This window comes from Varanus komodoensis, unplaced genomic scaffold, assembly GCF_004798865.1.
Source record: "Varanus komodoensis strain SLA01 unplaced genomic scaffold, ASM479886v1 scaffold3, whole genome shotgun sequence".
NCBI classification, from domain to species: Eukaryota; Metazoa; Chordata; class Lepidosauria; order Squamata; family Varanidae; genus Varanus; species Varanus komodoensis.
This window is the reverse complement of record NW_025335761.1, coordinates 29678578-29703925: the sequence shown is the minus strand read 5'-3', so window position 1 is coordinate 29703925 and position 25348 is coordinate 29678578. Positions and strand designations below refer to the sequence as shown.

At 38.6% G+C, this 25348-nt stretch overlaps 1 protein-coding gene across 10 annotated transcripts in view; it reads left to right on the top strand.

Moving 5' to 3' along the window:
* Nucleotides 1–25348, top strand: part of HECTD1 (HECT domain E3 ubiquitin protein ligase 1) — an 83352-nt gene that overhangs the window by 31610 nt on the left and 26394 nt on the right. For 7 of the 10 annotated variants that reach the window (XM_044435677.1, XM_044435680.1, XM_044435682.1 and 4 more), the window contains exons 10-25: nt 1475–1649; nt 2330–2468; nt 3040–3210; nt 4069–4291; nt 9096–9359; nt 9724–9800; nt 13646–13780; nt 14249–14395; nt 15495–15589; nt 17118–17223; nt 19145–19279; nt 19363–19502; nt 20224–20547; nt 21087–21253; nt 21484–21660; nt 23815–24651. In XM_044435677.1, the coding sequence (XP_044291612.1) occupies nt 1475–1649; nt 2330–2468; nt 3040–3210; nt 4069–4291; nt 9096–9359; nt 9724–9800; nt 13646–13780; nt 14249–14395; nt 15495–15589; nt 17118–17223; nt 19145–19279; nt 19363–19502; nt 20224–20547; nt 21087–21253; nt 21484–21660; nt 23815–24651 (3312 nt within the window). The remainder of the gene's footprint in view (nt 1–1474; nt 1650–2329; nt 2469–3039; nt 3211–4068; nt 4292–9095; nt 9360–9723; nt 9801–13645; nt 13781–14248; nt 14396–15494; nt 15590–17117; nt 17224–19144; nt 19280–19362; nt 19503–20223; nt 20548–21086; nt 21254–21483; nt 21661–23814; nt 24652–25348) is intronic. The other 3 variants (XM_044435685.1, XM_044435681.1, XM_044435684.1) reach the window with 2 other exon arrangements.

The following is a 25348-nucleotide window of genomic DNA, read 5'->3' as shown; positions in this document are numbered from 1 at the left end:
TAGTTACTTAACTTCAGATGGCAAGGGCACATGGAAGAATGCCTCTGAGGTAGTTCTTAGTAGTATGTGTAACTGAATGTGTGAAGAGATGCTCCCTCAAGTATCCAGTTTCCAAACAGGACAGTCTTTAAAGGAAAAGACCAACACTTTGCGTTGTCAAGTACATCACCTGTATGAAAATTCTGCAGTTGAATTTGGTGAACATAGTACTTCAACATCAAAAAAGTACTAAAATCTCTTAATACTACTATTCATGGCTGTGAAAAAACATACCAATATCTAGATTCACCTGATGGTCCATTGAAAATGTCAGATTCCCCCTTGGGCTGTTTTCCCTTTCTCCCTTGTAATTACCATGGAAACTGCTATGGAAGCTGCTCTTCTGAGGTTAGAAAAGTTCTCTTGGATGACTTCAAGTGAAAAAGGGGGAATTTGTCCACCAAACTTCTTCAGCTGAAACTTTCCTTGCTTCTACTGTGCTGGATGGGATGTAGCAGTGTTGCAAAGGGGGGTCCCTTTGTGTTTGGACTATCCATGTATTCAGCACTGCTGACCTGGAGTATTTAGGGTAATTTCAGTTATTTTTGGTTGCATCACTGTGCCTTCTCCCCTTCCAGCAGTGCTGTCTCTAGCAAGTAAAATAAGATGCAGCATCCCCCAATGTGAGTCATCCTTGTCTTCCTTGTGGTCTCTGTGCATCACACACATGGGCTCTGTTCCTGTGTGGAGCCTGTTACTGGAAGGTTTTAGCAACTAAGAGTGTTTTGGCAGGACCCTCTCCCCCACCCTAGTGTCCATTATAAAAGGGAGTAGTTCCTTCCCTTTCCCTCAGGCCTTCTTCTGCTGTCTTTGGTGTTTCAGGAAGTTCTTTCTCATCCCTTATTAAAGAACTTTTTTTTCCTTTTTCATAACCTTTTTGCAAAATATCTTACACTGAAAAAATCGTTCAGTATAAATCTGTTTCTCCTTCTCATATTAGGGGGAATCTAATTAAATGAAGTGTGCTCTAACAGTAGAACATTCAACTGTTAACATAACTCATACAGGAATTAGGAACACAGTTTCTTTTTAATTTGTTTGAATAATTTACTTTTATTGTATTTGTTGTCTATAAGTTCCTTGTATTATGTATACATAATTAATTAAAACAAAAGATGGGTGGGGGATTGTCCAGCAGTACAGATGAGTGGCCAAGTTCTTGCAGCCTTTCCGTCTCTGCTCACAATTAGGTAGTTTGGCTAAATGGGCTCAGGGGGCATTTTTTTAATTTTTAAAGAGAAACTGGTGAAATTACACCCATCTTCCTCCTACCCTCTCTTGTTAGCAGGATAGACAGAGGGCTTGGATTTCAGAATATCTGAAACTGATTAAAAACTTCATTTTTACAGTAAATACAACTGCCTTTATGTCTGAAAGGTAATCTTTATTGTTTTAGAAGAAAAGGTTTAATAGAGGTCTCTTTAAACAAATATAGGAGACTGGATGTGTCCAGTTAACAAAGGAGATGAAAAGAAAAAGAAAGATGCAAATAAAGATGAAGAAGAATCAAATGAGCCTAAAGGTGATCCAGAAATGGCACCAATATACTTGAAAAGACTGTTGCCTGTGTTTGCTCAAACATTTCAACAAACTATGCTGCCTTCAATAAGGTAAAAAAGGGGAAACTCTGTAAGTGGAAATGGGTTTGCTATGGCTTGTAAGGGGAGCATTCTGAATTGCTATTAAAAGTATCAGAGTAAAATATATCAGGGATGAGAGAAGCAGACGGGAAGCCAAATCCAAAGAGTAACAGATGGTTTTTCTGTTCAATAAAAAAATGGCTCTGTTGATCTTACACTATGGATTACAAACTGTACATTGGACATACTTGCATTTGTTAAACTCCTTTTTTAAAATACATTTTAGCTCTATTTGAGTAGTAGTATAATGAGAAACCTCATTACAAACTGTGGAGGAGTTAATTCCCTAGAGATTTTTAACATTCAAGGGTGGGGCAGAAACAGGAATGGAACACTTTCCTCCCTTGCTACAAGTATGGGTTTCTCTTGCCTTGACATTGCTGCTTTGAATTCTTTCAACATGCATGCATGGCTGACAGTTTCACACATTGCTGGTGATGGAGAGATGGCAGTGAATGATTGGAATGCTGCAGTAATCTAGTTCTCCAAGTGGCTAAGCATTTGGTCATAGTCAAAACCTGTTCCAGATTATAGTAATAGAAAATGAGTAAACTGAATTGAAGTAAAGAGATTTAGCCAATGTATAATGTCCTGAGTGTATTTTTCCTATTTTAATTTTTTAAAAATAATTCTCCCTCTCAATTTGAAAGGAAAGCAAGTCTTGCTCTCATCAGAAAAATGATTCATTTTTGTTCTGAAGCTCTTCTAAAAGAAGTTTGTGATTCTGATGCTGGTCATAATTTGCCTACAATACTGGTAGAGATCACTGCTACAGTTTTAGATCAAGAGGTATTTGTTTACTATTTTTAATTCCTTCTCTCATTTTACATTAGTTCCATATTACATAAAGGTGGTGGTGAATTGAAACTGGTTGTCCAGGAGTGTAATAGAACTTCAGGGACTGGAAGTCTTAAGAAAACTAAGCATGCTTTTGAATAAAGTAATTGTGAATTCCATCCCAAAGACAAGAACATTAATTGAAGGTCATTTTTAACATTATGCTGGATATGCATCATTCAAGTAAATTTGTTATAGCTGGGATTGACTAACTCCCTGTTGCTTGAACATTAGGTAGAAAATCCAGCAGTGTAAAGCATAAAACAGACCTTAACTTTATTGGTTCAGGAAGTGTCCTGTTTGCCAAGACCCTTTCTGGTTGTCAGAATGGCAGGGCATCCAGTGTCACCTGAGTACTGGGCAAGTTTTCAAAAAGTGGGTTAGTGCTTCTTACAACAGGCTTCTTATAGCAGTGAGTTACTGCCTTTCAGCTGTAAGTAGTGTCAGTTCTTGTGATAAATGTAATAGCATACCAAATGTACAATGAATTCCTGTAAATATCCTGACTTTTTTGTGTTTTCAGGATGATGATGATGGTCACCTATTAGCCTTACAAATCATAAGAGATTTGGTTGATAAAGGAGGTGACCTTTTCTTAGACCAACTTGCCAGGCTTGGTGTAATAAGTAAAGTGTCAAGTTTGGCAGGACCATCTTCTGATGACGAGAATGAAGAGGAATCTAAACCAGAGAAAGTAAGACAAAATTGTTCAGTGTTTTAGAACCCATCCATTGTTTGTGAAGTCTTTATAAAGGAAAGGTACAGTAGGTTCCAGCAGGCAGAATTTGCTAACAGAATGAGGTTTTACCTCTTCACCTTACATTTTATCTCTTCACCTTACAGTCTCATGGATCTCTTTAAATCTGCTCTAGAAAGTCCCTCAGCTCTCCTCGTTTTGCAGACCAGATGAGTTAGTTATATGCTAAAACACTGAATTCAGTGTTGTTTGGGAGCGGTGTATAGATAGCTTTAAGCTTACAAGTTATCAGGCAAATAATATTACTAGTAAATCCTATTTCTGGAATTTTGGATTTCTAAGTTGAATTATTAAAGGGTTTTCCAGATTTTTTATGCACTATGAGCAGGTTAAGTGAATCTGTTCCTAGGATAAATTTTAAATGCCTTATGATAAATTAGTAAAAAATGCTTGATTGCACTATGGATCTGGTCTTTTCTTACACTGATGTGTGTTTTGACTTACTAAAATCCTGAGCACCTGAGCAGTCTCCTACACATTCAGGTCACATTCAGACACATTCAGGTCTGTGTCGATTGCAAAGCTTTCCTACTTGTTGACGTGATGCTAGCTGTTGTCTTCTGTTTGGATGAAAGTAGATGAAAGCTGGACCTAGGTTATTCATGTCTTTGGTATAGGATTAAAATGCTTGTGCTTTCATGTGTTGAATGCATTGCCTTTACGTGTATCTTTATTGCCTACTGAAATTCAGAGAACAAAGCAGTCTATAGCTAATCTCACTGTGCGTTTTACCTTTCATGATCAGTCAGATAAGGAATTCCATATACAAATTGTTTAAATTATTTTGGTTAACAGGAAGATGAACATCAAGAGGATGCCAAAGAATTGCAACAGGGTAAACCATATCACTGGAGAGACTGGTCAATCATTAGAGGGAGAGATTGCTTGTATATTTGGAGTGATGCTGCAGCGTTGGAACTTTCAAATGGTAGCAATGGATGGTTCAGATTTATCTTGGATGGGAAACTAGCTACAATGTATTCCAGTGGCAGTCCTGAAGGAGGATCTGACAGTTCAGGTACAGTCTTATTCTTGGTTAATAATTTTAAAGAGATAATAAAATTGCATTTTATTTTTTTGATTTTGAGATATTCTATTTTACAGGAATTGCCTCACTAAATAGTAAAGGATGTAAACAGGTGGAAGGTGGTCAGTTAATTGTGATGCTTTTGTCAATTGGCATGTGACAGTAGCTTCTTAGTAATTGTGTTCAGTGAACATCTGAGCTTTATGTTGTCTTCATTCTTTTCCATGCATACTAATATTAGCCAAACAGTCCTTAAAGGCAATGTGTAGTGATAATAAACTGCATTCCAGGTAAAGCAAGTTGGAATGATGTTGTGGTTTGCATCTAGCTAGCAGAATGAAGATGCATGTGTGTGAAAAGTAGTGCAGAGTTTCTCATCAGAACTGAGACACTGTGGCAGACATTTGAATTAGAAAAGTTTCACATTGTAGTCTGCTGAGCTATCTGTAGTTCTTAAACATAGTGGACATTGCTTGCTGCCTCCTTTTCAGTATTTTCATCTCACATCAATGCAACAACTAATATTTAAATAATTTTAAATAGAGCAAGTATATAATGAACTATAAAACTGCTGAATTCTGAGGAACAATGACTAGAATTGTTTTTATGGTTCAAATTTTTAAAAAATTATTTTTTCCAGTGGTGTAAGGTTACAACCCAATTATAAGGCTTAGTTCTGAAAGTTTTGTTCTGTTTGTGTTTCTTAATTTTTAGAAAATATTTTAATTCTTCATGTAATTTATTTTTAAGGCTTTTGTATGCCGTCCCAATTACTAAAAAAGTCTCTGGGCGGTTTGCAGAGTGTATCTGTTTGCATTGCAGTAATACTTGACTTAGAAGCTATGACTTGCATCACATATAACAGCCCAGAGTATGGGTTGTTATTGTGGGTTGTCATTGAATGGTGGGTTGCTGTTGAACCACAGGTTAGTATATACAAATTCTAAACTATGGTTTATCTATGGATTGCTAACCATAAGCAACCTAAGAAGAGAACCCATAGTTTTTTTATTGTAAATTCTGGGTTGTTAGTGTTTAAAATCCAATATAGTGGTACCCCAGCTCACGAACACCTCAGTTCGCAACCAAATCAGGTCGCAAACAGAAATTTCATAAAAATTTTGCTGCAGGTTGCAAACTCCACATCAGGTGATGCTCACGATCATGCCTGCCTTCCCTGCATGGGCGCGATCGCGGTGCAAATAAACATAATAAACAAACATATATTCCATCAATGGAAGCAGATTTCAAGTTGTGAGGTGTGTGTCAGAGAGAAGTCTGACAGAATGAAAGAAAGACACCATCTTGGGTAAGAATGATAACTGGCCTTAGGGTGATTTTTAGGATGACATTTTCCTAGTGAGGGTAAGAGAAGGAAGATTCACTCAGAGAGCTCATGACTCCCTGGGGCAGCAGGCAGCACCTAAGATGATCCTTCATAATCAATAGCTGGAGTACACAGAAAGTCAAAGGCTCTAGTGGGTTAGAAATTGAATTAGCAGAGATCTAATGAAAAGCTCCATATTGGAAATGACATCATAACCAGTGCGTACGAATTATGTAAACTTGTCAAAAAGCATTTAACTAGAAGATGGGGAAAAAACCAGCAAAACTTTCATGGGGCACTGAGGAAGTAGCAAAGGCTACCAGATAAACTGGAACAGAAGACAAGAACTGTTGTTCCAATTAAAGCAAGAACTGTAATGCAATGTGTATGGGGCAGGAGGCTCAGTCAGCTCCCTAATCTCAGTAAATGTAGTAAATTACACTTGGTTGGATGTCTAGGATCATGGAGCAGATGGTTTTCTTAGCAGCTTTCATGACCTACTGGTTCTTTGGCCTTAGTAAATCAGCTTAGGGGTCTACATCTACATCTGGCTCTTGGACTCTGCTATGATACTATGTAAGCAAATCAGGTCATGACTCTTACAGGACAGGAGTGCTGAGAATCAACACTGACTGGGTCGGTAGAATGTAGCCTGTGTTGTCCTCTCTCACTTTTACAGTGGTTCTTTTGAGGAAAGGAAAGTGGTGGTGGTGGAAAAATATAAGCTAAAGTGCATATCCCCTGGTGCTGGGGTATTTGGTAAATGTTGCTGCAGTTATACTGTTGTGAACTTCCCAGAGAACTTTGGCTATTGGATGGCAAAGAAATGTAATTATGACTGATGTGGGTAGAGAAGAAAGGGCTGATATAAGGATCAAAACAGCTGGGGCCAATACGGTACTGGCCACTACATCATCTATAAGAACCTCAGCATCTTGCCTGATGCCAACTGGATGGCGCCTATATTAAAGTTGATGGAGAGAGGCTTCATTCACAGGTAATGCTAAACCATACTACATGGTTGCACAGTGTGGTTTCTTACCTGGTTGTTGTGTTCAGGCAATCACACGGTTTCCATACTTGCATGGTTTTCACACACCTCCCTCATTTCTCATATTGACCACAGGTATCCCATCTGTCTCTGTGGCTGAACTTCAGTCCCAAGGTGCACTGCTTCTGCCTACTTTGCTTGCCTCTCCCTTATTGATCCACAACTTTCCTGTTAGGAGATGCTGCAAAATATAGAAAAGGGGCACTGTGGGCAGACTTGCCGGCAGTATTCCCAGCAACCAAGATTATTCCTCTTTCACTGCTGCAGGCACCTGGGAGTCTTCCCAGTGGCCAACCTTACCTGCTTGCTGCTGTCTGCAGTAGTGACAGCATGCGGGGGAAGGGGTGCTCCTTGCTCAGCATGTGGAGCTCAATTCCTGGTAAGTACCCCATGAACGCTTGGATGTACTTGTCAGGAACTTGGACTCCGGGCGACTCACTGACATTCTCACTTCTTCCCCACCCTTCCTTTGCTGCAGGTCTTCTGAGGCTTCCATGTGCATGCACACACACTGCCATGGGTTGACTCCACACTGCAGAAAGGCACACAGAAGGCATCAGTGTGGGCAGGGCAGGTGATTTCCAGGCCTTGCCTCACCATGGCTGCAGCCAGTGTTGTCCAGTGCCCCACACTGCTACCCTCAGAAGCCCCTTCTCCCACCTATGGTGTGGGAAAGGGGATGAGTACATAGAGGTTCTGGCATAAGAAGACACAGGAGGGTTGATTTTGAATCTAGGGATTGATGACAGGGTGATTCATTCTAGGACAATCACTTGTGCAGGATCAGATTTTTATCCCAATGTGGGAGCTGTTCCTCTGATGTTTTTGATGTATCCTTCAGAAGAGGAGTCAATAATCCCCACCTCATCTGGCGAAGGAAGATCTAGCACAGAATGCGTCTTATCTGTGGACAACATAGATGGTGGTGAGAAGAATTAGGCTGGGAGCCAATGTCACCTCTCTTGCTTGTATTGAATCACATTATGTGTCAGAATGGTACTCTAAGCCTTTTTCTTTTGTCTCTTCTTCATCTTCCCTGTGAAAAAATGAAGAGCATTTAGTTTTAAGCCTCATCATTTCTTGCAGTGCAGCTCTGGTGGTAGATGGAGGCTGAAGATCTGTCAAGCTTTGGCCTGTTTTCCTATTGGGAGCTGTCTTGAGCATTGACATTAATTCTATTGAGAACACTTCTAATGTCAGTATGGTAGCACCCTGTACAGAATTAACAGTGCCAGTGTAGCATGGATTTAGCTAGTAAAAGAATTGAACCTAGAACTTGGAAGGGTCCCCCCCCCCCCACCACCATAAAAAGGAGAGCTTCAAGTTGTGAAGAACAGTTTCAGCAAACTTGGCATTTAAAGCTCTGACAGATTAAGTGGCTATTAGATGTCCTTTGCCAAGACAGATGAGACAAATGTATGACCATTGGTGAGGGGCTTATTTCACAGTAACTATACTTGTGAAATGCTACCTATAAAACTATAGTCCTTGAGTGTTCCTTGGGGCAAATAATACACAAACCATGTCAGATAAGAACCTTAAAGAAAAGGAAGAAATTTTTTTAAAAATAAAAATCACAAAGAGATACTCAGCCCAAAGGAATTCATTCAGATGAAAAGAGGGGACATTTAGAATGCTGTTGTGACATTCTAAGAGGTACTGCTTGAGAGGTATAGGAATCAGGCCCTTTGATCATGCTTGGTGAGGGTGGTTTGGCAAGAAATTCAGCTCTAGGATGTTCTGAAGGAAATTCTGCATAGATGCACAACCGAGTGATGTGTGATGCACAAAGACCACAAAGAGGAACTTAACTGGATTAACTGTCATGGTGCCTGCCAGATTAACCTAGTTAGTTTAGAAATCTGGATGCTCTATATTTCATCATTTATATATCATAAACAGCTTTGTTTCCATTCAAAGCATTGCATTTATATATTACACAGTAATGTGCAAAACACTATATTGACATTTTTGCTATTCAGGCAAATAGCTATAAGTGTGTTGGTTAACAGCTCTGTAATAGCCCCAGGTTTCTTTTTCCCCTTTCCTTTTCTTTATAGTCCCTTTTCATCCAAAATTTGGATGTTTACTTTCATTAAACCATGATAATTTTTTTCTACACGTGGTATCCTTTTACTAGAAATTTAACAATGTAACTTATAATATGTATACGGGATAATTCAATTCATTTAAGTGCTATATAATTTTTCTGAAACATGTAATCTTCACCATTGCCAACCAGTCATTTTTCATTATCCTGTATTTTGATGCACGGCTGATATTGGTGCTATATGAGAACTTGAATCTACAACCTAAATTTGCATTAAATGCACAGACATGTTGCTTTATAGAAACTAAACTGGTACATTTTTGGTCAGATACTAGTTACTCTTTTTTTTGCTTTTGTTTTTAAACAGAAAGTAGAAGTGAATTTTTAGAGAAGTTACAGAGAGCTCGAAGCCAGGTAAAGCCATCCACAACAAGTCAACCAATTTTATCAGCTCCAGGACCTGCTAAACTTACAGTGGGGAATTGGTCTCTCACCTGCCTAAAGGAAGGAGAAATTGCTATTCATAATTCAGATGGTCAGCAAGCTACAATATTAAAAGAAGATCTCCCAGGTTTTGTTTTTGAATCTAATAGAGGAACCAAGCATTCATTTACTGCTGAAACTTCTTTGGGTAAGTTTGTAGTTACATACATTGATTAGGTAAAGACAGGCTCAATATCTATAGGGACCTGGCAGAGAAATTACATTCTTGTAACAATAACCCATGATTCGCAAAACACTATATTGTCAGAAATGCTGTCAGTATTTGCTACATTCAGGAATGATCCTGGTTTCTTATTCAGATGTCATTACATACTTAATGCTTAACAAATGAGGAAATCAGGATCACATAAGGGGAGAAGGAAAAAGAAATTTATGGGTACACATTGTGTCCCTGATCCAGCAGACTATCATCTTTTATAGTAGGAATATGGTACCTTAACTTAAGCCAGTGTTCAGGGAGTGTGTTATTTTGACTTCTGGTTGTTTTATAGGATCAGAATTTGTCACTGGATGGACTGGCAAAAGAGGCAGAAAGCTAAAATCCAAGTTGGAGAAAACAAAACAAAAGGTTAGTATGCTTTCTGTTTTTTAATGCAAGATTTAGATTTTGATTTGCTAACTTTTCTGATGTATCTTACATGTGATCTCTGAAGATCTGAAGTGGTTCATATTCTGAGGATGCTATCCAGTGGAGCTGCCTGTAATCCTCTGCACTTCACACTTCCATTGCCAAACACTTAGATGTCTGTTTGTTTGTTCGTTGCATTTATATGCTGCGCACTACTCCACTGGAGTCCCTAATTGCAGCTATCTAAATATTTTATTCCTGCTTGAAAGGAGGAGAGGTTGAGGAATCACTGGTATCCTGGCAAAGCTTTGCTGCCCTCTCTCAATACCAGCTCAAAAACCACAAACTGTCAGAAGAGGTTTTTTAGAGGGCTAATCATTCATTTGTTAAATTTTATGGTTACATGTGAAAACTGTTTTAAAATAATCCATTTAGCCAATATCCCATTCAAATGAAATTCTTTGTTTTTGGCACTGGATAAAATTAAGTGCTTGTGAAAAGTAGTGGGGGGTGGATCTTACTTTTCTGAAGGGCTTAGAGGCTGGGGGTAATATGGAAAAAGTGGAGGAGACTGAGAACTATTTGGGCAATGTTACAATACCCACCTGAAAGAGGGATCTGTCGTCACCACCTTTTTCCCATGCCAAGGTTCCCTTGTAGCTTTGCTTTTCTCTTGCTACTATGACAGCTCTCAAGTGGAAAGCAAAATAATAACCTACTTGCAGCCTTGCTTTGTCAATGTCATTGGTTGTTACTCTTGTACCTTAATAGGAGACACTTAATAGGACATTAACCTGGCAAGACATAGCACTTTAGCACCTCCAGTTGACTGACTGAAAAATGCTTTTTTACATTGTAAAAATATTTTGATATATTTCTGACACCTAAAATTTATTTTAAAAAAATAAAACAGTGACATACTCTACTATGCCACTCAGGCACCTTGGAGGAGCAGTCACTAGAATGTGTTATAAAATTCCTTGAAAAGAGGGGACGTAAGAAGTGGCAGCAGCTAAAGGAAGTTGCTGTAGAGTGGGGAGATAGGACAAGTTCAGCTAGCCCAAGGACCAAGGAGAAGGTGGGACAATGTATCTGTGAGCTTAACCATGCCAGGAACACACCATGATTTCTGTGAACAAACTGCATAGCTTATTCACAGCTTGGGTTGCTGTATCATGCACTCATCCATGGGTTCATTTAACACAACATCAATCACTGCAGACATGCCATGATGGATTGTCCTTAGGGGTATTGATGAACTCTACAGTGAATTCCAGTGGATTTGAATTTGACCTGTGAAATCCACAAATTGAGATGGAAATTGATAGGAAAGTTTGAGAGAACTGGGTATGTTCAACCTCAGGAAGAAAAGACTGAGGGAAGATATGATAGCATTCTGCAAGTATTTGAAAGGTTGTCACAAAGAGGAAGGACAAGATCTCTTGTTGATCTTCCCAGAGTTTACAGGACATGGAGTACTGGGCTTAATTAAAAGAAACCAGATCCTGACTAGATATCAGGGGAAAAAGTCCTTGCTATTAGAGCAGTACGTCAATGGAACCAATTACCTAGGGAGTTTGTAGGCTCCCCCACACTAGAGGCAGCCAGGATGCAACTGGACAGACAGCAGAGTGGGAAGGTGTAATTTGGTGTCTTGTACTAGCAGGGGATTGGACCCGATGACCTGCCCCACTTCCAATTCTACTATTCTTTGATTCTGCGAAAATCCAATAATGTCAGTGAATGAATGGCACCTCAAAATGAAAGTCACCTAACAATTCATAAAATGTGGAAGGAATGAACTTTACAGTGTACATATATCCCTTGTTGACATCTCATCTGAACTCTGCATGGTTTCCAGGGGCATTGGGGTATTTTCATGAACAAGACAGTCTTGAGAATCTGGTTTGGTCTAGGAGTTGTTCAGCCCATGACGGGTTGTGACTTGGGCTTGGGTCATGATCTGAATTTTCAGGGCAGTTCTATCATGGGTTATTGGGAATAGCTGAAGAAGTGCCTAGCAAGAACAGCAAAACCCACTGCCACTCACTTCCATGATATTGCCAGTGACTGTCTTTCCAGTAGTGCTGAAACAGTACTTTGAAAAGGCTGCACTTGTTCTTTGACTTTTCTTTTTTTAACTTTTCATACCCTCAAAAATACAATCAGAATCATAATTTATTTGTTTTTTGCTTGCCTTCTGAAAATGGTACATTATAGAAATATATTTTTCTCTTGTTTGCATCTGCAAATGGCATACTTATACCTATCCAGTACAAAGCAGCACTGCATATAGGCTAATCTATGCCCAGTTGCCAGGGTCCAAGTGGTGTCAGTGGAAAAGCACTGGTATAGAGCATAAAAGCAGAGAAAGACGTTACTCGGGAAAGGGGTGGAGATGCTATGAGTCCCTTGGCAATATCTTCCTCTCAGTTGTGTTGCACATAAACTCTCAGTGCCCTCTTCCTTTTCAGCACCTCCCCAATTCTTCAGCTACTGAAGAAAGGGAAAATCCTTTCTTCTGCCCCCTTTTTCAGCTGGTGCATGATTTTCCCTTCTGCTTCTTTTGCAGCCCTTAAATTTGCATATTATTATTACTATTAAATTGCATTCCAAATGTGTTCCTGAAATGAACAAAGAGAGTGTGTGAGTGTAGAAAGTTGTTATCTCCCATTTCTACAGTAGCTGGAGACTTGAGGAAATGTTGAAAAAGTGGTGAGGATTATATTGCTAAGTGGTTGACATTGCCATCATCTCTTTTTGACCCTTCTGCTCTCCCAGCTTTTTTCCCCATTTGCCAATGCTTTTAAATTGACAGCTAGGCTCATGACCACTGGTAACTGTGAGCAAATTGGCCTGTATGCACTCACCTTGTCCTCCCTTTGACAGCTGAAACAGATAAGGCAAGACTACACTTACCAGATTGTAATTACTGTTATGCATATGCAGAAGATAAAAAGCAATTTAAAATGTTCAGTTGGGGGAGGGTGATTGAAATTTTTTTTAAAAACCTATTGACAAATAGAAAAGGTAGCAAGTGGAGCAGGAAGCAAGAGATAAGACAGGTTCTGCCCTGAAGGAGACTGGTTATATGTACTAGAGTTGGCTGGCAGATTGAAAAAAGGAAAGGAGAACAGACCCCACTCAGCCCATTTGCCTTCTGGGTTGCACTGTTCATTTTTCATGAAGAAGCAATCCACTGTGTATTAATCACAGGACAGCTTGGTATGACATGGGAATTTGCCCATTGTTACCTTTTTGCCTCTTGATTAGTTCCTAGTTACTGTAGCCATTCCCATTGCCAAGAGTGATCATGATGAATACTAATTCTGGATTCTCTAAATTTCTGGCTTACTCATTCAGTCATTCATTCATTCATTCATTCATTCATTAGATGTATATCCCACTTTTTTCTTACACTGAACTCAGAGCAGCTTACATCATTCTCTTTCTCCTGCTCTCAATCTTACCCCCACAACAACAACCCTGTGAAGTAGGTTTTGCTGAGAGTCTGGCTGGCCCCAAGTCACCCAGTTGTCTTCATTATCAAGTGGGGACTAGACTACAGATTGCCTGCATCACAGTCCCACGGTCTTAACCACTACACACCACACCACACCACAGTAGGTCTCCACATGCAGAAGTGGCAGTACATTCTTATCTATTACAGGTCTTAGTGAAGGCAACTCCATACAGACCTCAGGGAAATAATTGATTTTATTTTGTATTAAATGGCTTAGTGTGAATACAAACATTCTGTTAGTGTGAATACATAAATGCATACAAGCTTAGTGTGAATGCATACATACATACAAACTGAATTCTATTCTCTGAAATAACTTTAGGTACGAACTATGGCTAGAGACTTGTACGATGACCATTTTAAAGCTGTTGAAAGTATGCCTAGGGGTGTAGTTGTAACCCTGAGAAACATAGCAACTCAATTAGAGTCTTCATGGGAGCTTCATACTAACAGACAGGCAAGTATCATTATTTAAATAGTAATGATTAATATTATTGATTCTGTAGTAGTTTTGTGTAAATGTTCTGGTAGATCATCTTTTTTCACAATAGTGACTTGGTTTTGTGTGGTATTGAAATAAATAAATAACCTGCTCTTAGGTTGCATGCTAATTCTGAATTTTCTAAATGAGTCTAGAAGTCCAAGGTTAATTTCAACTTAGGCTCTTGCCAGTAGATGATAAAGCACAAACCTTGGAGGGTAGGCTATAGGCTTTTGCTTTCAAGAAACAAAGGTTGAGAAAAGAGGAGGAAATAATACAGTCTTTCTCTTAAACTACAAACATTAGTTTTAGTCTGCAAAAGCTATCATGTATTAAAACATATTACTACTACTATTATCATTGCAATATATATGCAGTACATTCCATTGGGTACTGTTGTGTAATACCATGAAATAAATGGAAGCATTATTGATTTATTTTCAGTTCATTGAAGGAGAAAACACTTGGCGAGATTTAATGAAGACTGCACTGGAAAATTTAATTGTCCTACTGAAAGATGAAAATACAATTTCACCATATGAAATGTGCAGCAGTGGCTTGGTACAGGCACTTCTCACTGTATTGAATAATGTAAGTTTATTGCAGAACCAGCGTGGTATAGGAGTGGGGAGATCAAGATGCAAATTTTCTCCTGACCTTACTATCTTTCACTGTAACTACTGCCTTTACTGGGTGTGAGACCCAGAAGAAGCAGAATGTGTGTTCTGGGTCATAACAGGCAATGCAGGAATTGCATCAGGACCTTGGATAGACCATTGTGGGAGGTGCTTGGCTGGAGTTGCTCACCCATTATTTGTTGTCAGGTGGATTATGCAGGACCTGGTGTTTTCAGCTAGGCTGGGGGTCTAGCGTTGTCTGCTGAGGGGAGGGTTTTCTTCGTATATCATCAGGCCACTACCAGAGGAAGTTTAAATTGGAAGTTTAGCTTTACTCCTCTATAAGGGAGGTGAACCCTTAGGATTTTGTATAGCAAGATTTATGGAATCTAAGAGATTCCTGAATACTCTAGGGAATGTTCTCATGGCAAGAGAACTCCCATCTGATTACTACTCTCATTTGTTTCCTTTGTTAATCTTCCAAAAGCAGAAATAGTTGGCGCCAACTTACAATGTAGGGTTTTAGGATTAGTCTTCACAGCTGGCTTCAGAGAGGTCCATTTAAATGCAAGTTATAAATCCTTTTACAGAATTTTTGGTATACCAGAAACATCTTAACATGGCAGATTACCCCAAGAACTTCTTCCATGTCTTAAAAATACCCAACAGCTTGTTTTTCTCTGTGGCACCATGGATATAAATAGGCAGGATATAAATATATATCCTGGGATATAAATATAGGCAGGATATAAATGTAATAAACAAATTCCTGCTTGAGTATTTTGTACCCTTGAGGTCCTGTAGAAAAATAAGCTTTCCTGACTGCTACTAAGTGAGATGACAGAGCTATCATTTGCTTAGTGTTGGAAAGTGTCTGTCATGTTACAGGCTTGAAGGGGAAGAAAGAATTACAATGGATCTCAAGAGGGAGCAGCTCTGCAATCTGTTCTTTATGTACATCCAAATATGGAATGAAGATATATAATTTTATTGCATTAAGTAACATTAATTCATGTTTAGAACATGACCTGTTTTTTGCTACAACCAAATAATGCTTTCTAATTTTCTCTTAGAATGTGGATTTTGATGTGAAACAAGATTGTAGTCAGTTAGTGGAAAGAATCAATGTTTTCAAAACAGCTTTCAGTGAAAATGAAGATGATGAAAGGTATTTTAATGCTTATGGAACATCTGAAAAAAATTGTGCACACAATGTAATAGTTTGCTTCTAGTAATAAAACCAATATTAAGATTGGATTGCAGTATGAGTCAGTGAAGTAACAATTTGTTGCACTTTTTAAAATTGCTGCTTTTGGGGTATATATCTCCCATTGTTAAGAAGATTGCTCAGCTGCTTTCCATTGTACTGTACAGGCTGTTTGCCATGTTCTCTGTGGATGTTGCCATTTTTAAGACTCCCTCACCCTTTCTGGAAGCAGTGATTCATAATGAAAAACAGTCTGAAGTTTCAATACATAGTACAAAGCACATTAAATATTGTGCAAGCTGATTTTTTTAAAGTTAGAGCAATGAACATGTTTGTTTGAATCAGGCTCAATGTCCTTGTTTGTGAATAATATTAACCCATTTGTGGAGAGTAGGGTATGCTGCACTTTATTTATTTAAAACATTTCTATGCCACCCCCATCGAAACAAAGCCTTGAGGCGGCTCACAGCATAATTAAAGCATATAAATAACAATTAATACAATTAGAGATTAAAATGCCCAGTAGCATCTCGGCTTAAAAATTTAAAATCCTATAAATACCATAATAAGTTAACAATTAAAATAAGTTTTAAATAAAAAGGTCTTGGCCTGGTGCCAAAAAAAAAAAAAAAGTGACAGCACCAGGCGGACCTCTCTGGGGAGCGCATTCCATAGGTGGTGTGCCACCGCAGAGAAAGCCCTGCTCCGGGTACTGACCCTCCTAATATCATTCACGGAGGGTTCCCAGAGAAGGGCATCTGTTGCCGATCAGACTTGGACAACCCAGAAATCAATGGTTGGTTCTTTCAGTTCTTAGTTTGTTAGTTGTGCCTTCATCTGCTGCCTCCATGCATCCCAAATGCCTTTGCAGTGCTGCAGGACTGACATTTAGTACAGGCATTTTCCCCCACCACTCTTTCCTGCTGTCTGGTGAAGCAGGTGGTCTGTGAATAATCCACTGTTCTGTGTAACAGCAGCCTATGTTTTAAACAATTGAGCACTCATGAAAACCTGTCATGGATTCGCGTTCTGGGTTGTTTATGGTCAATGAACCATGGTTGTTAATATGACTAGGTTTGTACATCTTGACAATACAGAACCTCATGGCTTAACTTTCTGTGCAAACCGGGTTATAACAAATCCCAGTTTAACTCAGAAGAAGCAAGCATGATCAAGGAAATCTGTTTTCTTTCAAGGCTTGTAATAAATTACAGTTTATTGTTTAGAAGAAACAGGAAACCATAGCTTGTTACAAGCCTTGAAGGAATGGAGATAAATAAATTTATGTTGCATGTGAAGGAAGAGGGTATGCACAAATCTAGGCCTTGGCAACAAGCCATAGTTTGCTATTGCTTGCTGTCATCACTGTATACTAATAGTCTTTTGGAGTTAGAGCTCTTTCCTAGGAAGTCTGTTTCTAACTTACATTCATTACACCCTTGTTACAAAAAAATTTTGTGTTGTCTGTGGTTACTTCCTCTGTTCATAGTCGTCCAGCAGTTGCATTAATTCGGAAACTGATAGCAGTATTAGAATCTATTGAACGTCTACCTCTACACTTGTATGATACACCAGGATCAACCTATAATCTTCAGGTAACTTTGCAGTACTGTGGAAATTTGCTGTATTCCATTGAAGCTGAATATTATCAAGTATGCTATACTTGGAGAGAAAATACATCAGCTGTTTATCTGCTATTGTACATTTTCTGGTTTCGAGTTACCCAGTTTGGTCTTGTGGGTAGTTCTGGAGTCTCCCTAGCCCAGTCGCATGGATACTTCCAGTGGCACTCATAGGACAACTCCAACAATAGTACCCATGGGTACCCCAGAAAAAATAACATTTTTATTTTAAATATATGTACATGAATGTGTGTGCATGAAATGCACCTTTCTAGAAATTATACATGGGGTTCAACAAAAGGAAATACACTATCAAAATAAGTACCCATTCCTTCTGTAACATTACTTTTGTATTGAAAACATTGTAAAATCTTCACTCTACTGTATTATGGGATATGAGTTTTTATCATTCCAGTTTTGTAATATCAGTCTTTGAGTTGTCAGAATGGCACAGAAAAGCCATTTCACATTCCATTTGTTAATCCATAAAGTAGGTAAAGAACTTAAAATAGTGTGTGTGTCACTGATTATTAAAGACTGTTCCAGTACAACATTTATCTGTGTAATAAACTTTTCTCCAAAAGGACCAAAGCGCCCCCCGCCCCGGCCGCAATTGTGAACTGTTTTTGGCTTGCCATGGGGGGCGAATTATAAACTTTTTTTGGGAGGGGGGTGGGGGGCGAATTATAAAAGCCAGCTTGTCAGCCCCTTGCAGGTGTACAAGTTAAATGTTGGAGGGGCTTTCAGTGGCTTGACAAATTCAATTTTAGTGGATGCACAATGACCAAATATGTTCTATTTTTAAGAAAATGCTTTCATCTGCATTTGTGCAAATTGAGACATTTGAAATCTTGACTGGGTCAGTGTCCTTACGAGTTACCTGCTGCCAAAGTACACCAGGTACCAATTCTCCACATGGTTGCAAAGAAACTCTAAATAAGGATTTCCCTTCCTTTGTTTTCTCTTAAGTGTCAAAAGGCAAGTTGCCAAGGTGGGGGCATTCTCAGCTTGCAAAACAAGGTGGCAAAATTCACACCCCCTTCACAACAAGATCCCCTCCCCTTTTGCCTCGACAGTCTTCAGGGTAATGCACATGTTGCACTTTCCCCTTAGGGGTGATTTTCAGCAGGGTCCTGTACAGCTGTATGTTCCTGTCCAGAAACATTCAATGCCCTGTCAAAAACTGATTTTAAAGAATTTGCAGTAGAAGGGGGCAGGATGTGTATTTGCTTTTTTTTTTTAAACAGCTAGGGTCTCGAGGAAGAATACAAAATGTGCATCCCACTGAGGACAGGAAAGAGAGAAGAAAAAAGGATGATGCTCTTGTCACACAAGTGGTGTAAATTTCACTGCCAACTTTTCATGAGTGAAGAAGACTTGCACCTTTGCTTTCCCTTGACAACTCACCTTTTGATAGCTTGCAAAAGAAAGCAGCAAAGGAAAAAGTCACTAGAAAGGGAAAAAACCTCAGACAAGGCAACACAACCATGGTTAAAAAAATAATTTTAAAATAAACATATTTGCATGCATTGCATGTTGTGCGGCAAGATTAAAAAAACAAACAAACCAGAAATGTTTTGCCAGTCACTTGTGGACTTGGAAGAAGCTGTCGGTAGCTGGCTAATTCTGGAAAAAAATGGGTCAGAGATGCAAAAAACCCCCATCAAACGAAGAATGTCTTACAATCATGGCAAAGAACGTGTAGCTAGTGCAATTGCCCCACTGTGCCATTTGGAATGTCTGTCCCAGTACATGACATGGCGTGTGTGTGTACGGATACGTACCACTTACACAGATTTGTTAAATGGATAATTGCAATTTCTAATATTTCACATGTTACAGAACTATCTCAACATAAAAGCTGTATCTAAAATTTTGTTACATTGACCTTTAGATATTAACAAGGAGGCTCCGGTTTCGCTTGGAGCGTGCTTCTGGGGAGACAGCTTTGATAGACAGAACAGGTCGCATGTTGAAAATGGAGCCTTTGGCAACAGTAGAGTCTTTAGAACAATACCTCCTGAAAATGGTGAGTAAGCTTCTCTTTGCACAATGCTTACAGAAATGCCTATTCCTCTGTGATACCTATTTTCCCCACCTTCTTCTTTACAGGTGGCAAAGCAGTGGTATGACTTTGACAGAGCATCATTTGTTTTTGTACGAAAATTACGTGAAGGCCAGACATTCATTTTCAGACACCAGCATGATTTTGATGAAAATGGAATTATTTATTGGATTGGGACAAATGCAAAGTAAGTTTTCATCCATTTCAGACAGACATTCTGATAGATTCTATCTGAGCCCAATTTTGTATATTTCCCATAAGAAAGTAAGTGTGGTACAGTAGTGGCCAGAGTGTTGGACTAGGGCTCTTGGTGCTTCAGGTTCTAGTCCCCACCCAACCATGGAACCCCCCTGGGTGTCTTTAGGCCAGTTACAGACTCTCAGCACAACCTATCGCACAGGGTGTTGTTGTAAGGACAAAATGGGAGGAAGTGGAGAACTGTGTAAATTCCTTTGAGTTCCATGAAGGAAAAAAAGGCAGGGTATTAACATAGTAGTACCTAGCCCCACCCCAGGATATGGAATGGGCTTCTGCGAGAGGTGGTGTGGGCCCAATCAAGTGAGGGTGTTGAAGGAAAGATTAGACAACTGCATGCTGGGTATATGAGCAGAGCTGGCTAGAACCAGGGTCAGACTAGATGGCCCAGAAGGTCCCTTCTGACTTGCTACGCTCTTATTACTTTATTATATTTATTATATTTGAACTATTTTAAATGAGTTTTCAGTTGAAAAACAATTTGAAATGCATTATTCATGGAACTTGGACATTAGATTTTGAGTTTATGAATGCATGTTATATTATTGTTATATTGTTTTGCTTTTTTATATAAAATGCAATGTTATATATAAAATAGGTTTTGTAGTCTATTTGGTTCTTGAATAATAGTAGAATTATTTGTTCTTTTGTAGAACAGCATATGAGTGGGTAAATCCAGCTGCCTATGGGCTAGTAGTAGTTACATCTTCAGAAGGAAGAAATTTGCCATATGGTCGATTGGAAGATATCTTAAGTCGAGACAGTTCAGCTCTAAATTGTCATACTAATGATGATAAAAATGCATGGTTTGCTATAGACCTTGGACTTTGGGTAATACCATCAGCTTATACATTGCGCCATGCTCGTGGTTATGGACGATCTGCTCTCAGAAATTGGGTTTTTCAAGTATCTAAGGATGGACAAAACTGGACCACACTGTATACTCATGTTGATGATTGTAGTCTGAATGAACCAGGGTATGTTACGTTTTAATTACTATTATTGTGTTGAATAATAAACTTTGTTTTATTTATGCTGGGTTTTATTTATGCACAGCACATTTTAATTTCTTTTTATTTCTGCCTAGGTGATAATGTGTAGATGTTTATATCTGTAATATTAAGGGGCACTCAGAGTCAGTGGAAGTTGCTAGAAATTGTGTAGGTTCAGAATTCCTTTAGTTTGTGTGCAGTGAAGGAATTGTAAGTGAATTATGGAAATACTGTTTAACTTTTTCTGCTAGGTTTGCTTTAATGTAGAATGTTACTTTACGAAATTCATTAATAAAATTGACCTTCCACAGTTTCAGCCAAAGAAAGTGAGATACAACTTTTAATATATTTTATGAATGATAATAGTAAAGAGAATTGTTATGTAATTTTGAGGCTTGTTTTCTAAGTAACACTACTTTGTACATAATCCACCAGCATTGTTCTTGTAAAAAGCATGTAAGTCTTCATGCTTTTTAAAATTACCAGTATGTTTTATGTAATTTTTTTTCCAAACTTACATGAAGGTCAACAGCAACGTGGCCACTGGACCCACCTAAGGATGAAAAACAAGGCTGGAGACATGTAAGAATTAAACAGATGGGAAAGAATGCCAGTGGACAAACACACTACCTCTCTCTGTCTGGATTTGAACTTTATGGCACAGTGAATGGTGTATGTGAGGATCAACTAGGTAAGCAGTATAGAGGAACTGGTTCCTTATTATAGTGATGTATGCCATGAATTGAACTCTTTCAAAGACTTGTGCGTGCAATCCAAAACAGACAAGGCCCACATATTTGCATCATGTTTAAGTATGACTTAATGGTCAACTGGATTGCATCCACAGTATTTCAGATAATTTAAGCCAAACTGGCATGTTTGTAACCACACTGTTTATAATCATAGTTTCATTGGATATAGGAAAAGCAGCTAAAGAAGCAGAGGCTAACCTGCGAAGGCAGAGAAGACTGGTTCGTTCTCAGGTCCTAAAGTACATGGTTCCAGGTGCCCGAGTTATCCGAGGAATTGATTGGAAATGGAGAGATCAGGATGGTAGTCCACAAGGGGAAGGCACTGTTACAGGCGAATTACACAACGGTGAGAAAATACTTAAGAAATCTAGTTCTCTTTAGAGTTCATTAAAATAGGTCTTGCATTGTATCTTTGTGGAGAAATGCAGATTCAGAAATCACAAGGAAGACAAAAATTACTTGCCTGAATAGCTGCTTAAAAATTAAATAATTCTGTATTTTGTAGAGACCCATTTGACCATGTTACATCATGGCTGTACCATATCCATCTTTGTAATAATGAGCCTGCTGAAATAAAGGGAGCTTCTTTGAGCCTCTTGAAATATAATACTCCCTACAATAATAAGCCCATGCATTTGGAAGTATATTTCAATCATTTGTAATGGGCCTTGTAAGCAATAAGCAGGTTTAAGTTTATTGCCAAAATGAAGGAAAAGAAGCAGGTGCAAATGAAACTTATTCTGTGTTATAAGAGTTACAGAGGAAGGAAGTGAACCTCCTTTGAAAAATAAAGGGAAACTTTTCACTTAACAGGGAGGGTAAATTTTGCAGGCTATCCAGCTGCCTTGTAACCACTTTGTTCTTGGGTTATTTCTCTGACTTGTGTGAAGAGAGAAAAGGTGGAGAGAGAGAACTCACAGTTCCTAGTTCACATGCAATGGTAGCCAAACTATGGACAGAATTTTTCTAGTTGCTTATCCTTGGAGCTGGAGAAAAAAAAAACATGTAAACCAGGCTATAGAGTGGTATTATGAATATTCAAGAAATGCTTGTTGCATGCCATTCGAGTATATAGATTAGCTGTGGCTTCTTGTATGTTTCAGTATGAATAACTGAAGCACTGTTCAAAAAACAATTCCTATCTATATAATATTAAAATACTCTGCGGTATCTTTTGGCTTGGCATTTGCAACTTGCTTTTTTCCTTTGGCTTTTATCAAGTTTTCTGTACCTTTTCTTACCTTGTTAGCTTCACTGGGATCCAGTTGCTATTTTGTTAATACTGTATGATGGAACCAAATTGAATAATTCTAAGAGGCTGATCTTAAATCCCATATGTTATTGCCAGAGCAATTAGATTTTTTTGAACAAGGAAGTTATTTTCTTATGGTGCAATATACAGGGTCTCCATGATCTCCTACTGGTCTCAGCTTTAAAATGTGTTATCTGCTTCTGCATTACAACTTTTTGCAATGTTACATTGGTATTTTTCTTTTCTTTACATGCTGTTTTGCATTTTTTGAGGTTTGCATTGAAATTAAAAACATTTAATCTAATATTTCTCAAGTACTGTTTTGTGAACAGTCTCCTGCTCTTTCACAATATATTGCCAGTTAGCAGTACTAAACCCAGAGTTTCTCTGAACTTGAAGCACCCACAATTACAAAATGTAGAACTAATGTAATGTATAGAAATTGTTATCTGAAAAAATTGGCTGCTGATAAGCCAAAAAAAAAAAAAAACCAGAAAATAAATAGGAAATTTTGAACTTTGAATGGAGATTTTACTGTATTCTTTTCAAGGTACAATATCTGATTTAAGTGAGCAGTCATTAAGAGAAAACTAGGAAGCAAAATTAAAAAAATGCATGGAGAAACTAGCAGAACATCGCAGAGAATCGCAGAGATGCTTGTTAACAGACCCAAATATGGTCTGCTGTCTCTCTTTGTTCTCTTCTCCATCCCACCTTAAACCAGGCCTGTTTTAGTAGCCTGGTTCCAAGGATCATGGAGTGTTTTTATAATAGTGCTCACCTCTGCTGTGGTTAAACAGCAATCAAGGGAGTGTGAGGCCATCATTACCTTTCTAATAACTTAATGCTACAGAATGTAAAATACTTATCATGTGTTTTCTTGACACCAAGCACCCATATATCTCTACTTGGCTTAACTCACCGTTCTTTTGGGGGAGTTATAATTCTAAAAATAGTTGGTTTCTTTTTCATATCAAGCACTGATTACATTTTTGACTGGATTCTCTGATCTTCAAAATTAAAATTAATATTAATTACATTAAACTCTGCCAGTTTAATTTAGTACATCTACAAAGATCATGCTTCTTTAATTTCAAAACTTAATTTATTTGGCTTTAAAGCCTATTAAGTAGTTTCTGTAACTTAGGATAGTGGCCCAATGAGAAGCTGATCCCTATTGTGGAGCTACTGTCTGACACGCTCCTGTCTGCTTTCTGCTGGGTCTCACAAACTCCTGTCCCTTTCTAGGCTGGATTGATGTCACCTGGGATGCTGGTGGCTCTAACTCTTACCGTATGGGCGCAGAAGGAAAATTTGACCTCAAGCTTGCCCCAGGGTACGACCCTGATTCAGCGGCATCACCCAAACCTGTTTCATCCACTGTTTCAGGCACAACGCAGTCATGGAGCAGCTTGGTGAAAAACAACTGTCCAGACAAGATGACTGCTTCTGCAGGCTCCTCAAGTAGAAAAGGAAGTAGCAGTTCTGTGTGTAGCGTGGCCAGTAGCAGCGACATCAGCTTGGGTTCGACCAAAATGGAGCGGAGATCTGAAAATGTAATGGAGCAAAATATAGTTTCAGGCACTGACGTCCATGAGCCAATTGTTGTGCTTTCCTCTGCTGATAGCATGCCTCAAACTGAAGTAGGGTCAGCATCCAGTGCAAGTACCAGCACCTTAACAGCAGATGTGGGAAATGAAAATATTGAAAGAAAGCTAGGACCTGACAACTCAATCCGTGCGACTGGGGAATCCAATGCTATATCCATGGGAATTGTTAGTGTGAGTTCTCCAGATGTTAGTTCAGTATCTGAGCTAACTAATAAAGAAGCTGCTTCCCAGAGACCCCTTAGTTCTTCAGCAAGTAACAGACTCTCAGTGAGTTCACTGCTGGCTGCTGGGGCTCCAATGAGTTCCAGTGCAAGTGTTCCTAACTTATCCTCACGAGAAACTTCTAGTTTGGAATCCTTTGTTCGAAGAGTGGCAAACATAGCTCGCACCAATGCTACTAACAACATGAACCTAAGCCGGAGTAGCAGTGATAACAACACTAATACTTTGGGAAGAAACGTCATGAGTGCTGCAAGTAAGTAAAAGAAAATCTACATATATATATATATATATATATATATATTTAAACTATATAATTTACAGAGGAAGGGAGAATATGTACCTTCTTGAAATGTGACAGCTTTGTGGAATCATCTGTATCTTTTGTATGTAGTTGGATTTGGTAAAGTGACACTGCTGCAGTTTTCAGAAGATTGTAGGGCCAGAATGCCATTTGCTGCATCTGCCTAGTGCATACTTTATTTCCTTCAAAATTAAATTAACTTGGAAGGAGTTAACAACCATGTTTCCTTATAGAACTGTAACTTTTGAATTAGCAAAGCATATTAACTATCCTTTATTTCATTGGCTAGATTCAGACAGCACCAGCAACCCACATTCAAGGGTTGAGTGTGGGCTGAGTTGAACCATGGGTTGTTGTGTGGGTTGTTTATGGTTTGTTAGCACAGCTGGATTCAGACATTATGATAACCCATGGTTTAGCAGGTCACACTCAATCCATACTTTAACTTTGAGTTTAACTTAAACTATATTGCCTGAACATGATCTAATTTGTAAAATATATAATTTGCATATTACTTCAGATTATTGAAAAGTTGCTTAATACTTCAATTAATTTGCTTAATACTTCAGTTAATTATTGAAGTAATTGATCATTTGTATTAAGTGGAACACTAATGTTCTACCTTTTTTGTTTCTTTGTTTTTATAAAT